The sequence below is a fragment of the Zeus faber genome (assembly GCF_960531495.2).
Source record: "Zeus faber genome assembly, chromosome: 15".
Classification (NCBI taxonomy): domain Eukaryota; kingdom Metazoa; phylum Chordata; class Actinopteri; order Zeiformes; family Zeidae; genus Zeus; species Zeus faber.
The window spans coordinates 21,068,150-21,082,670 of record NC_137194.1 but is presented as its reverse complement, the minus strand read 5'-3'; the positions used below and the strand labels follow the sequence as shown (position 1 = coordinate 21,082,670).

General features: G+C 43.3%; 1 protein-coding gene across 1 annotated transcript in view; it reads left to right on the top strand.

The window, feature by feature from the left end:
- LOC307240782 (nuclear pore membrane glycoprotein 210-like) overlaps window positions 1-14,198 on the top strand; it is a 31,823-nt gene extending 17,625 nt beyond the window's left edge. The window contains exons 25-40 of the mRNA XM_080014641.1: window positions 228-407; window positions 497-577; window positions 1,166-1,297; window positions 1,600-1,758; window positions 2,106-2,197; window positions 2,582-2,756; window positions 2,997-3,172; window positions 6,305-6,525; window positions 6,832-6,968; window positions 7,730-7,844; window positions 8,540-8,686; window positions 10,879-11,129; window positions 11,561-11,765; window positions 12,087-12,206; window positions 12,496-12,573; window positions 12,863-14,198. Of these exons, the coding sequence (XP_079870767.1) occupies window positions 228-407; window positions 497-577; window positions 1,166-1,297; window positions 1,600-1,758; window positions 2,106-2,197; window positions 2,582-2,756; window positions 2,997-3,172; window positions 6,305-6,525; window positions 6,832-6,968; window positions 7,730-7,844; window positions 8,540-8,686; window positions 10,879-11,129; window positions 11,561-11,765; window positions 12,087-12,206; window positions 12,496-12,573; window positions 12,863-12,966 (2,373 nt within the window). The 3' untranslated portion in view covers window positions 12,967-14,198. The remainder of the gene's footprint in view (window positions 1-227; window positions 408-496; window positions 578-1,165; window positions 1,298-1,599; window positions 1,759-2,105; window positions 2,198-2,581; window positions 2,757-2,996; window positions 3,173-6,304; window positions 6,526-6,831; window positions 6,969-7,729; window positions 7,845-8,539; window positions 8,687-10,878; window positions 11,130-11,560; window positions 11,766-12,086; window positions 12,207-12,495; window positions 12,574-12,862) is intronic.
- Window positions 14,199-14,521: the final 323 nt, after the last annotated feature.

Here is a 14,521-nt window from a genome sequence, read left to right as displayed (position 1 = left end):
TAATGTACACAGGCATCACATAATTTTAATTGGTTCTCAAGCGTTAATTGGCTCAACACCCGAAAGGACAATTGCCTTCAGCTAATTATCAGGGGCTGCTGATGATACACAATTAATAAAACCATTCGTTCGTCTCCGGGAAAACAAAGACAAATGCTTAGCAGTATTGTCTCATTGACGCTGTTATTGCTGTTTTTATTGTTTTTATCCTGTTGATTATTCCATAGATCACATCTGAGGGCGGGCCACAGCCTCAGTCCAACATAATTTTCTCTATGGCCAATGAGGAGATCGCCTCTGTCAGCAGCATAGGCCACGTTAGAGGCATCGCCATCGGAAACGTCACTGTGACAGGGCTGGTTCAAGCTGTCGATGCTGAGACTGGGAAACTGGTTGTTGTATCTCAGGTAAAACTTGTCCCATCTCTGTAAAAGACGGTATTTGATCACTTATGTCATAGTTTTTAGAAATTAGAAATCTGTTCTTCCTTTTTCAGGATGTAGTGGAAGTTGAAGTTGTAAGGTTGAAAGCCATTCAAATTCGAGCCCCCATCACAAGAATGAAGACTGGGACTCAGGTACCGTTACTGCATGGAGCAACTCTGAGGTGGAAATCTTGAGCAATATTAAGTGGCACGATTCCAGGCTGTCTGCAATTTCTTAAAATTAGCATAGGCCTGAAAAGTAATTTACATTTCTTTAAATGTTTATGTATGAGGACTTCAATTCAAACATTTTGTTCAGATTTTATTTATCTAAATATTTCTATTTGTAACAAGTATTCTAGTTCACGACTATCAGTCAACATTTCTGATTTTACAAAACCCCAAGTCTGATGCTGAACATAAAGTATGGCGGTAGTATCAGGTTCATGCCTTTACTAGAGGAACCCAACTACTTTACATTCCTTTTAGAGCGGAATCCGAGAGAATGTGTAGTTACCTGTTAGTAGTTTGGTGGAAAATTCAAATTTTTTGATTATTTTCCACTACATAATCACTTATCTTGCTCACAAAAGGAAACTTAAATTTGTCTTAATGTCTTAAAAGGTATTGAATGTAACACTCCGATACATAGAAACACCCTGTGTTCCTTGCTTGATGCCATTCTAACATTTCTTGCAGCATATGGGAAATGATACCCATTGGTGTTGTTTGCTTTCCTAGATGCCTGTTTATGTAATGGGTCTGACCAACAGTCAGACGCCCTTCTCCTTTGGCAATGCTCTCCCTGGCCTTGTCTTCCACTGGTCCACAACAAAGAGAGACATCCTCGATGTCCAATCACGGCACAATGAGGTAGTACCACATGCAGGTTTACACCCCACCTCCCCTCCATTTCCCCTACAAAGGACAGATTCACATGTTTCTATATGCCGCCAATTACAGATGTTGCCGATAAGCGATTTTCTATTTTTTTCTCTCGTTGTCCCTCCACTCCCTTGATATCAGATTGACATATTTAGGGCAAGCAAAGATATGCTCTCCCCACAATATGATAAAATAAGCATCTGCCTTGCCTCTTTCCAGCTCGCCGGCAGTGGGTTTTATTTGATTTATGTTGGCTATTTCTGTCATCCTAATGTCCCTCTCTCCTTCAGGCCAACATACAGCTCCACTCTGAGCATAACTTTGCCATGAGCTTGACCGGGAGAACCAGAGGACAGACTGGACTCAAAGTAGTGCTCAGGGCCACCGACCCCAAGGCTGGCCAGCTGGAGGGAAACGTCCAGGAGCTGAGTGATGCAGTGCAGATCCAGGTACAATCTTGAGCCCTTCCCCGCGGGGTTCACACTAGGACAACGCACTATAATAGGCCTCAGTCTGCCTCTGGTGGTTTAATGTGGGGTGAAATGATCTTCTTCACGTGGATCCCTGCTCGTCGCTCTTCCTCTCTTATCGTCACTGTGACCCCTGCTGCTCCAAACCTCAGATGCAGCGAAGATCTGAATTTTAGCTATCTCAAGTGATAATGGTGGAGATAAGTCAGAGTTGAATGCATCTGACTTCTATGTGCATTAGAGTATGACATGTCGCTTAAACCAAAGCATCAAAGGATAATTAAACCCCCTAACAATTAGGGTTTGCACTCCTCTCTTTGATCAAGGTTTACGATAAGCTGCACATGCTTAATCCAGAAGTGAAGGCTGAGGAGATACTCTTGGCCCCAAACTCAATCCTCAAACTTCAAACCAACCGGTGAGTTGTAAATGTCAGAGCTGTTACATCCCACTCCAAGCCATATTTTAAAGGGATCCCTCCACTGACACATGTGATGACATGGCCTAAATGATGATTCTCAACTTTTTTTTTCTCCATATCTAAAAGGACCCTCAATTGAATACACATGAGGCCACGGTCCACATAGTCATTATTTTACCCTCTTCAATGGTTCCTGCGTCTCTTGTCAATTAAATAATAATGAAGTTTGACTATAAATAATTATGTTGGGGACCCCCTGGGTCCGCCTGATGGATCTCTGGGGATCCCAGGACCTCACTTTGAGAACCACTGTCATAAAGCATGTTGGTAATCATTGGGTATCGTTTCATTTTAATTAATATACATGACATGCTCAAACAGGGACGGTGTGGGACCACTCTCGTATCGGATGCTTGAATGCCCCGACCAGGCTGTTGTGGCTCAAGTGGATGATAAGGGCACGCTGTCCTCCGGCTCACTCACTGGCTCCTCCTCTCTGCTCGTCACCTTACAGGAGACCTTCGGTGTCAATCAAACCCTCATCATTGCTGTGAAGGTCAGCTCCGTGAGCCTAAAAGAGAAACATATTATTTTATTACTATAGAAATCACTGAGATCCATCTCAGTGATTTCCGACATCCATTATTAAAATAAGCTTCAGTGCCCAGGCTAATGCTCAATGGGGTGGACATCTAGTCACTTCTTTTGTTAACAATAGCACTGACCCTTGTAATGACGGCCGCCGTTGACCTTGAATATGTGAAGTACGACACCGGCCCTTCCCTTGATTTCCCAGGTGGTCCCTGTGTCGTACGTGCGCTTCAGTACTAGCCCGGCTCTTCACACATCGAGCAGAGAGACCCTGTCGGCCATCCCCCTGGGCATGGTGCTAATTTTCACCGTCCATTTCCACTCCAACACTGGAGAGCTCCTTCACAGCTCCAACTCTCTCCTGACTTTCCATACCAACAGGTACCTCACAACAAAAAAAGTCCTGTTACATCAATTGTATGCATGGATTATGTTGGTGAATACTGCCATTTAGAAAGACCGTACAGCCAAGTGTCAGATGTTGTGTTTGTTTTTTTTGCAGTTTGATTGGGGCATCAAGGTTGCAAAGCTATTATCTGTGCTATTCTTGGCAATACCTGTGTATATATCCATACCAAGGCCTCTCTTGAGTGCTTTGTTCATGCAACCTCACCCACACCTCCGTGAACAAATCTTTCTCTATTTTAAACGCTGCCAAACAAGTAATGACCTCACCAAAACTATGATGCCTCTACCAGTAGAACAGAAAACATTATTCACTCCTGAGCCCTGTGTGAATCAATGACCTACAAATGAAATGGACACAACCGGTCTGTTGGGATTCTTTTTGCAGGGTTGTCAACATTTGATGTGATGTTCTACTCAAGGTAATTGAAAGCATTGGGGGGGGGGGGGGGGAATTGTTATTTTAGAGGTGTGGAAATTTCTCGTTTTTTAGATTCATCGGATGTGGACGATTCTGCATCAATAACATGGAACATAATCGGGAGATTGGAAATACAATTAGGCCTACGAGGGGAGGGGGGCCCTACCATTAATTTCTAATTAACACATTTTATTGTGAATAAAGTAACAGCCTGCACAACGTAATTTATCTCCATCGTGTTCGGGAATCTCCGTTGACTAGGGAGGTCAGGTGATGGACCGGCCAATCAGAAGTCACGCTGCAGAACATGCTGAGTGACGTCAACTGGGCTGTGTTTCGTTCTACACTGAGGATGTCAGCAAGTTTACGGAAGTGGTGTCAGACTTCATTGCTAAGCTAGTGGAAGATGTGGCTCCCATGGTTAAGGTGCAATACCGTGGGTGACAAATCCAAACAGGATGCACTGAATGCGCGCACCGCTGCTTACGCCGTGTCGGGGAACATGGACGAGAGGAGGGCTATGAAAGAGGCAAAGCGTTGGTACAGGGAAAGGGTGGAGTCACAGTTCCAGCTGTCTGACACCAGACACATGTGGCAGGGATTACGGGCTATTACGACTACAGAGGCAGCGCTGCCACTACGGTGAATGCTGATGCTTTTGCATTAGCCCCCTGGTTAGCACAACAGTACCGAGTTCTGCCGCCGAAGGTGAGCGCACACTCGGCATCTCAGCTTGACGTGAGGAGGGCTCTGAGACAGGTGAACACCAGGAGAGCGGCATGTTCTGAAGACCTGTGCCGACATGCTTCCCCAGTGTTCACAGTCGTATTCAACCTCTCCCTGTCGCAGGCCTTGGTGCCCATGTAGGAAATTGGGAATGCGATACATTCAAGATTTTTTATTTGTCACATACATATACATACTTTCATACATATATGCAGTGAAATGTAATGCAACGCACCCGGTGATAGCACACAATATGTCCTAGGAAAAAATAAAAGTAAAAAATTCCTTTCTAATAGACCGACTGACTCCTAAAACGTAATACAGTAAGTTGACTACTTATAGAATAAGATAAAAATATATAGAATAAAATACAATAAAAATAAAATGGAATAGATAGAGGGAATATGCCTATGTATATACAGATATGTGCATTAAAGTGGCATGTGAATGTGAATCGAGTGGGGTAGTGTTTGGGATAATACAGCACAGTATACAACAGTACGGCGCAGCAATACAGCATCACGAACAACCCTGAACAGTGACACAGTATGTGGTACAGTATGCTACATACAGTACAGTAGGTAGTGGAGCCTAGTGCATGGCTCAGTTAGGACCCCTGGTGAGGTCAGCATTGACAGTTCTAATGGCTTGCGGGAAAAAAAAACTCAGTCTCTCTGTTCTCGCTGTGTGACTGCGAAGGCGCTTGCCTGACCACAGCAGCTGGACCAGTCCGTTGTTGGGGTGATTAGGATCCTTCATGATCCTGCGGGCTCTGCTACTACACCTCCTGGTGTATAGCTCCTGCAAGGGGGGGAGGGAAGTTCCAGTGGTACGTTCAGCTGAACGCACCACCCTCTGCAGGGCCCGCCTGTCCTGGGCAGTACAGTTCCCAAACCAGGCAGTGATGTTGCCTGTCAGGATGCTCTCCACTGCTCCAGACTAGAGTACATTGAGATGCATCGAGAACCAAGAACCTCTTGTTTCTATTGGCCCTAAAGTTTAACTTTTTTTGAACTTTGCACTGCTGCACCTGCGCTTTGCTCCTGCATGGCGTGACCAATACACACCAATGGAGTTGAGAGTTCAGCGCTCACTGAGTCCTATGTGAGGGGACCCTAATGCTGAAGGTAATGTACTTCATCAAAGAGGCACTCTCTTAACTTTTACCTGCCACGTTAGTCATGAAGTTGGCATTTGTATGGCCAAAGCACTATTTTTAAAACTCAATCACAGAACATCTTTCTACAGTCTATTTAATGCAACAGTGGTTGCAATCCATGTTTTCAGTTGTTTGTTTTGTGTTTTCCACATTAAAAAGACTGTTTGCATATAAAGTAAGCTTTAAACCCTAGCCACTTCTGTTGTATCTTAAAGTATCCATTCAGCTAGAGTGAATATCTACATCAACAGTATGGGGTGTAACCACACTAGTGGAGGTCACAAGTAGGGTTTGGCACCAGCAGGTGCTTTCAATTCTCTGCATTCATTTGCGAGGCTGGGGGGGCGGGGGAGTTGTTTCCACCTGAGTGATCCAATTTAATAGAAGACTGCTCGGGGGTGTTCTCCCGTTCATGGTCTTCCCCAATCCTGGCTGCCCAATAAAGTGATTTTATTACCTTGTTCTCCAGGTGCCAACAGACAATTTTAGAGGCAATGTAACTAAATCAGAGTATCAAAGGTAACTATAATTGCATTGTGTAGTGTCCCCAATGAATCAGCTGGATACTGCTGGCATTTGTGAAGTGACCCCCGTTTTCTCAACTGTGGCATTAATGCAGTTTGCTGCTGGACGCATAAATAGCCCACTAGACCAAATGAATGTGCACCACAAGTTCTTGTAATAGCAAGGTATTCTACAGTTATTTATACCTTCCTCTCAATCTTGGTATCTCGCTCACTTAGCACATAAAATCAATGTAGTAACACTCATTGCATACCTGTATTTGGGCTCTGTCGTACAGAGATGACCTGGTGCAGGTGCGCATGGGCTCCAGGAACAACATTCTGATGGTGAGGACCGTCAACGTCGGCCTCACGCTCCTGGCGGTGCGCGATAAGGAGCAGATGGGGTTGGCGGACTACCTATCGCTGCCAGTCACGCACGCCATCGATCCAGAAGAGGCTGACACACTGGTGGTGGGAGACGTGGTTTGTTTCAGCACTCCGTACGTTACTCCAGAAGGTAAGGAGTCAACTCTACACTCGCATTTTGACCAAACGTAAAAGGAAGAGATGAGAGGCAAACGCAAAAAAAAAGTAGTGATGTAGTTGGAGGTCATAGTTTGGTATTAATTTGATAATTCAACCAGAGCCTGAAGACATGTTTGACTTTCTCTACACTGTATTTGTTTCTTTTATTGATTTAATTTCCTCGGGTTTTCTTACATTCATACATTTGTAAATATATCTGAATCTGGAATATTGTGTGGTAGTCTAAATGTGTCGATGATTTTTGAAGACTGGGGTCAATCAGCTGTGTTCCCTGCAGGCGCTCTTGGAACGTGGAAATCCACGGCCAGTGGTGTCCTTCAAGTGGATCCGAAAACAGGGGCAGCTGTGGCCCGAGACTCGGGTGTAGTCACTGTGTACTACGAGATACCGGGCATTCTGAGAACATACAGAGAGGTATCAGAATGTAGTATTTGTTTTAGTTATTTGTAGTAAATATTGTCATGAGCTAACGGAAAACAGGTTTGATAGATATAGTTATGCAAACAGCACACCCCTCTGGTTTCTACGCTGCACACCTCACTGCTCTGTAGAGGTTTTGCTCTGTTGGTTTATCAAGGTGTGAGATACACTTGTATTTCAACACTAAAAGGAGGCATACACAGTACAATAGATAACTGCGTTCTTAATCACACTTTAGAGACCTTTCCTTCACTGATCTGTCTCCCTGGTGTGTGCACATGTTATATCCTGCTGCGCTGTGGAGATTTTGCTCTAAAATTGGGCATGAAAGGCCTTACAATTCTCCCCTTGCTAATCATGTCACTGTATGCTACTTGCTTTTGATTCTTCCAACTCCAGAATACGGCTTGCATTTAAAAGTTAATCTTTCTGATTTCAAACAAGTGACTTGACTCTTGTGTCATTTATTAAAAGCATTTTTATTTATTAATTTTTTCTCACTAATTCTTATTCACATTTTCAGCCAAAATATGAATGTTTGGAAAATGCAAATGTAGGTATTCAGAGAAGTGGCATAAATTCATTCGGTGTTGAGAATGAATTGCTGCCATGACATTTGCATTTATGAAATAAAGCATTCCTAACTTCAGGTCAATTTGAACAGTACAGTGAGCGTTCTTAACCATTAATACAGACCATAAACAGCATGAAGCTGCGTTTTGTTTTATTGAATGTCGTGTTTGTGTTGTGTTCAGGTGGTGGTGGAGCCAGCGACAGTGACTGCGGTTCTGCCTCAGTCTGCACCTGTGAGAAGCGACAAGGAGACCAAGGTCCTGGTCACCACCAGAGCAAGCGGAACCAACCTCATAGGTACTGCAGAGAGATGTTGCTCTAGTAGCCTCCCAGCAAACCCCCAAGTGCTTTTGTCGTCTTGTATGTGAGCTTCAACAGCAAAATATGTAATTCCGTTGATTTTTCTTATTTCATTTTTTTGCTTAATTGATATCCATGCCAGGTTTTATAAGGAGACGATGAAGCACATACCCCCACGCATCCGGGAAAACTTGAAATTTCCAACCCCCCCCCCCCCCCCCAAGTCATGGAATATGACACAATGTTCTGGAAAACAAGAGTCGTCCTGGAAAGATTATTCAATTTGCAACCCAACTGTTTTTATATAAGTTTATTTTTTATAGTGGCTATTTAAAGAATATTATATAATTAATATAAAGCCAGCACTATGCTGCAACTTGAGGTCAAATGCGAAAATCAGCAGGTGAAGGGTAAGGTAAGTTGTCCCAATTTAACAGGTACAACAAAACTGAAATAGTACAGTGCCAATCATACACCCACTCTCCACTGAGCCAATCATACACCCACTCTCCACTGAGGAGAGGTCTTATCTTTGTTATCACCAATAATATGTTCTGAAAAGATGAGTGGATTTATATTTTTAATATAAATCCACCTGTGGGTCATAAAAGTCCTGGGGAAATTAGATCTTGAAATGAGTGGTAACCCTGAGATCTTTGCCGCTCATCAACACAATGTGTTTTGCCTCACAGGATCGTGCTCCTCTGCTCAGACGGAAGCTGTTGCCGATCTCCACCCAGAGACCTCCATCAGCTGCCACGTCAGCTTCACCAGCGAGGCTATTGACTTCTCTGCTAACGAAGTCTTCAGCATACACACTGGTTTTGACCCCAACGCTGGTAAGCCTTATCTAGAGGCGGTGGCGGCAGCAGCTGTTGTTTTTTCATAACAAACCTTTTTAATTTGTACTGGTTAAGCAAAATGTATTGCTTTCGTGATAAAGAACTTATACCATGTTTGTACATGGGCATATTTAGACATTTAACACAGCTTCTGCTGTAATAGAAAAATATTCTTCATCTTGATATTAAGAAATTTGATTCAATTCCTTCAATTTACACTTGTTATTTGGTTGATGTTGGTAAATTAATGATAGTAAATAGTAAAGTAAATTAAAATTGATGGCCTCCACCAGGAGTCCATGAACAGCACTTAATCCTGGTAGATAATTATGGTAACAGCATTTGACTGTAGACGTTTGTTAAGCTAGAAAGTAGTGGATGTCACATGTCTTGGGTTAGAAGAAACTGATTCACAAACCTAAGACAAAGCCAATATTGACAGAACGGCAGCCTGTTGGACGTTGGCACATTTCTTCATCAGCACAGTTTTCCTAAACTCCAGGGTTCCTTCCCTCCTTACAAATTTCAGTCAGTCATCCTCAGACAAAGCAGCTTCTCAAATTGGGATGATTGAACTTGCTGTCACTTGGGGTTTTCAAACATGTCATCTGAGGCTTTCTCAGCTGTCGATCACAGAATCTGTCCTTAAAAACCCTCCAGAAGATTTTCCAGCGGTGTCACATACCGTTTTGTATTCTCTCTTAGGGCTTCAGCTGTTTGTCCACTTGCTTTTGACAGATAGGGTCAGTTCTCCCTTTTTTCGCGAGTCTTGCATCACAATTCTGCGTAAGATGTTTAAAAGAATAAAAATTCTACCAACAACTAACTTGAAATTTTTATTTTTATATATATATATATATATATATATATATATATATATATATATATATATATTTTTTTTTTTTTTTTTTTAATTAAAAAAAAAAAAAAAAAAGATCCGCATGGCCACCCCCGACCCAGTACAAAGGCAACTTTTAAAGCCAGCAGTGTTTAAGTGCAGTTTCTGCATCAGGGTGCAAAATATACTGTTTGCAAGGGCGCAATCAATATCTGCAGTGCCCATGAAATGAATTTACCATGGGCTATATACAGTGTCTGGGTGACTTATTGAACGAATGAGGTGCTCTCCAGCCTAAGTTCAGGGGTGTCATTTGTTAAGGAGTATTGTGTTCGACCCTGTCATTAGCTTATCACTTGGGGGGAATCTCAGCAGGTGTTTAACCACTTGGCTGAATCCTATCGAGAATGTAATGGGAGCGTGTCACCGTGAAACGGCCTCATCGCCTTTGTTTATTTAATGTTGAAGATGCAGGAGATGAGGAACTTTTTATTAGGAGACATGAGACATCGATATGAGACATCAAGAAAGGAAATAAGCCTGTTGTGTTCCCTCAGCTATGAGAACATGGCTTTGTGTTTTTGTTAGTTCATCCATATCATCTACTTTTGGTTAGAGGCCTACAACAAGCAATATTCTTTCCCAAGGAAGATTTGAAATCAGGCGGAGTCGTGATAGTCGAGCTGCAGAGTCTGAGCTGTAATCGATAGGTGTGCGTGAATGAAAGACGATCCTAATCTGCCAGGTCATGTTTGATATTAGTGGGGCTAGTCTTTCCATTATCATTTGACGCGTGGGTGTCAAAGCCTCAAATCACAACAGGAACCTTGAACAGCCAATGACATTGTGCACAATGCTGAAGCCAAAGAAAGCACCAAGTGGGCCACTTTTGGTATTGCGGCAGACTCATGAGTGTGTGTATAATGTCAGCACTGCAAGTTTGCTGCACAAACGACCACAGTGGCAAGCTGTATGGCATCCAACATGTTTGTTTTGGTGTCAAAAAAATCCTGTGAGACATTTTGCCTCTCGTGTGAAGGTGGTAATCCCATACTTGCAAGAAAATACTTCCATCTGTTCTCAGTCTTCAGATTTGTGCTCCTCAAAGACAGCAGTTATGTGTGTGCACAAGAGAATAAAAATCTGCAAATGTCATCAAATATGTTAATTGTTGTCGTTCACGATTCGGGCGGGGACATGTCATGTGGCCCAAACTTTCCATTGCGGCGAGGCTGTTTCAGTTGGACGGCCTCAATTTTATACTCATTTTGCACCAAATGTTTTTTTTTTTCCCCCCTCAGAATAATAACCAAAAGTGCGATCATCTCCCTGTGTCCTGGCTCCTCCCTAGGCTTCTACACATGCTCTTTGACGTTGCGGCCCCTGACTGACCAACAGACCCATGTGCTAAGCATGACCATGACCAACCTGCTGGTGAAGGCCGCCCTGGAGGGCAGTGGGTTCTCTGGGGAGCGGCTCAGCGCCAGGCTTCCCATAGAGCTAGGCCTCTACTGCGACCAGACTGAGCTGATGCTCTCCAGCTTGCACCCCACGGCTGACCTCACGGTCTATGGCCCCACGGCGGCTTTATCCAGCATGGAGGTCAGCTGTGCACAGTGCACACAATAATATACCCCAATGCAGACACACACACACTGATGCAGGGGCCTGTTTATTCTTATCCAACACACATTCATGGTGCCGCAAAAGGCAGAGAGACACAGCTAACCCATTATTTTCCATAAATCTGTTGCTTATTTTTTGATTATCCCATCGTTCTATGCCATTAGTTTAGATCATAATATTTCAGTGACATGATAATAAAGAAGGAAATGAGAGTAAATGCTCATCACAAGTTACCTGAGCCAAAACCCAAAACATATTGGAATTGCTTAATAGGTTTACCCAGAAGTCACAAAAACATACCTCATTATGTTTTTCTATGATGCCTGAATTTGCCGAGCAGTTATAATTTAGCTGAATCGATTTCGCACCCGTACTTGAAGTAACTCAGGACTGTTCCATTCCATCAGGTGGTGTGCTCCTCTCCCAGTATTGCTGTTCAGGAGAAAGAGGCCTACCATGGCTTCCCCAGCTTCTCCAAGTTCACGGTGACCGCTGTGGACCTTCAGGGAGTGACTTCTGCTCTCATCTCCATCAGCAGCACTCCTGCTGGCCAAAGCCTGTACATCAAGGTCACATGGATCCATGTGGCTGACCAAAACACTGCCGTGCAAGGTCAGTTGTCTTACCCGAGAACAGCCAGTGTCGTCATTTTGGTGGTCAGAAATTAATTCTGGAAAATGTAAAAAACAAAAAATCCACACATATTCAGCTAATTTGGTTATGGATGACATGAGACACTATAGAATGTGTTATTGTAGAGTACTTCTGTCAGGTGACGGGCGCACCAGTAAGCACATTATTCCGTTAAATATTAAAGTGGTGTGTAATGTTATGTAGGCCGTTCACATTTCACCGCGGCCCAAACAAATCTCTGTCGTGAACGCTACACGGCGTGTGCTGTTACCCGGTCTCATCTGCCGCTCCGTCTGACAGTTGGTGCTCCAGGTGCCGGCCTGGAGGGAGGTCAGTCCCTGCAGAGCGTCATCAACTCCTACCAGATGATGATCTTCACCGTGTTTGCGATGCTGGCGGGCACGGCCATCATCGTCATCGGTGGGTACCCTGCTCGGGAGCGTTATATTTTTGCGCCGGCTCTGGCCACAGGGCGTTCCATTCCAAAGGGGAGAGTTTGATTACACAAACTATGATTCATTTTACTTTTTATTTTAGTCTCTTGGTTCTTTGTTGGGAACATAGAGGTTTCTCGCCATTTTCTCATCTCGTCAAAAACCTTTTTGCTGGGGGCAAAAGTTGTTTTGGTTTCAAAGCAAACAGTTTTGCTCTAAGTAACTTGTGTTCATGTCTTTAGTTGGTTAATTAAAATTAGTTTTTCATTTTTCAGTCTGCCACGCAGTCTTCTCCCCAAGGGACTGTGCTCCTCACCCCGCTTTCATTCAAAGGACACCGCCTCCTACCTCGGGTAGGAAACCATTTGAAACTCCTTATTATCCCACAAGTGAACGTTCATAGGAGGCAGACAACGTCATCCCAACAAGTTATTTCTTGTTTGTTCCATAAGTGAATAAGAGAAAGCGGTCTTTGGGGGGGGGGGGGGGGGGGGGGGAATGACTCATCAGTGATCGAACGTTTAGAAAAGGGTTTACCATCCATCCCTCCCCTGCTGACCTGAAAACAAGGCAGCATCCTCGTGTCCCGCCTCAGGCGCGTCCTCACAGCTTCCCGCTCTCCTTCTCATCTTTCCGTTTCAGGCCTGGTCTCTCCAGCGATGAATTCCTTTGACCACACGCTCCCCAGCGACGGCCCGAACAGCGGCTCCAGGCTGCGTCTCTTCTCGCCGGGCTACAGATCCTGATCAGGTCTTTCTTCTTTCAGCCCCTTTTTTTTTTTTTTTTTTTTAATGGGAGTATCACCACCGGCCATTAATATCTGTTCAAGGTGCCTCTATCAATCAAGATGAATGCTGGACACAACGTGACGCGACTCTGGACGACTCCAAGGGTGACGAAAGTTGAAAGAATTATTTCTAAGGTGGCAGATTGTGGTTGTTTTTTTTTTTTTTTGTTTGTTTTGTTTTTGGGTTTTGTTTTTTAAACAGTGAGCCTTACTGTACATCATTGTTTGTGTTTTTAAGCAGTGTGTGTATATTACACTGTCATATTTTGCATTTCCTTAAATATAAGAAAATTACTGTATTGATTGAGTGAATTTCTAGTTTGCGCTTACAGAGTTTGTCCTCTGCGTTTTTGTTTGTTACCAGCTGTTTTATACTTCTCGGCACTATGGTTTGTAATACCAATCGAGGTTTGGATATTGAAACTCAGGATGTACCAGACTTTTGTCAGCAGATGTTAACTTGAAAATGTTTATTTCAATGACCATAATGATAATGTGCATGAAAATGTAGCCAATTGTTTTTTTGTTCTTTGTGAAAAGACCACTGAAGCCGTCCTTTACATAACGTAACTGATAAGCCCGATTAGCCACGGAGAAGTTGGTTGGTCAGTTTGTTCCCGTGGCGTACTTCTGCAATTCAGCTGCACTTCGATGGCAAGTGCCGATTTTTATGTCTTTGAGCCAGAACATATGCAGCTTCCCTCTCACGAACCAATGTGAAACAGTCAAGGAATGTGAAAACATCTTTCAGCTTTTAGAACGGTCTATTCGCTCCACTGCAAAAAAGCGATCAATGTGACCTGGTTTTGTTTCTGGAAATTCTGTGTGACGGGGGTGTGTGTGTGTGATTTTGCCTGCCTACATCGCTAGGCAGAAATTTACTGTTGTTTCTGTTAAATTATTAATAATAAGACAAAGTGTGGCATTGTTTGTAATGAGCTATTTTTGTATTTGGGGAAAAAGAAAATATTGTGTTGGCAAAGACATATATTTATGTTAGTCAAGTTGTTTTTTACTGTTTCTGAACAAATATTGTTCCCCTGTAGGATTTACAAATATTTCAGTGTGTTTTGAAATTAATTTTTTAGCCATGCCTTACTATCATAACTCAAATGCCTTCAGCATATATTTAAAATTAATTTGCATGTGAAATTATGTCCTTGCCTTCACAAATTAAAATTTGTACCTTTTTTCCTGGCTTGTCGCATCTTTTTATTGTTATTTAAGTTTAAATAAATCACTGTTTATGCTATTACAGTTATCTTTCAGTAGTGGCTCAGTATCTCACTGTGGCACGGGAGTCCAACCACCGGACTGGTAGCAGGGTGCGAGGTCGGGCTATTGCTCTGACCTACACAAGAAGGGTCTCCCTCCCCTGGTAGGTTTGTGCGCATTCAACCCATGGGTGCGGCTTCATCCTGGGCCCTCTTTGTGAGTCGGTCCTTCGTACCTCATACCATTGCAAGATTTTATGTTTTGGGTCTTATTGCACCATCCTTGGACATTCCGTCCAA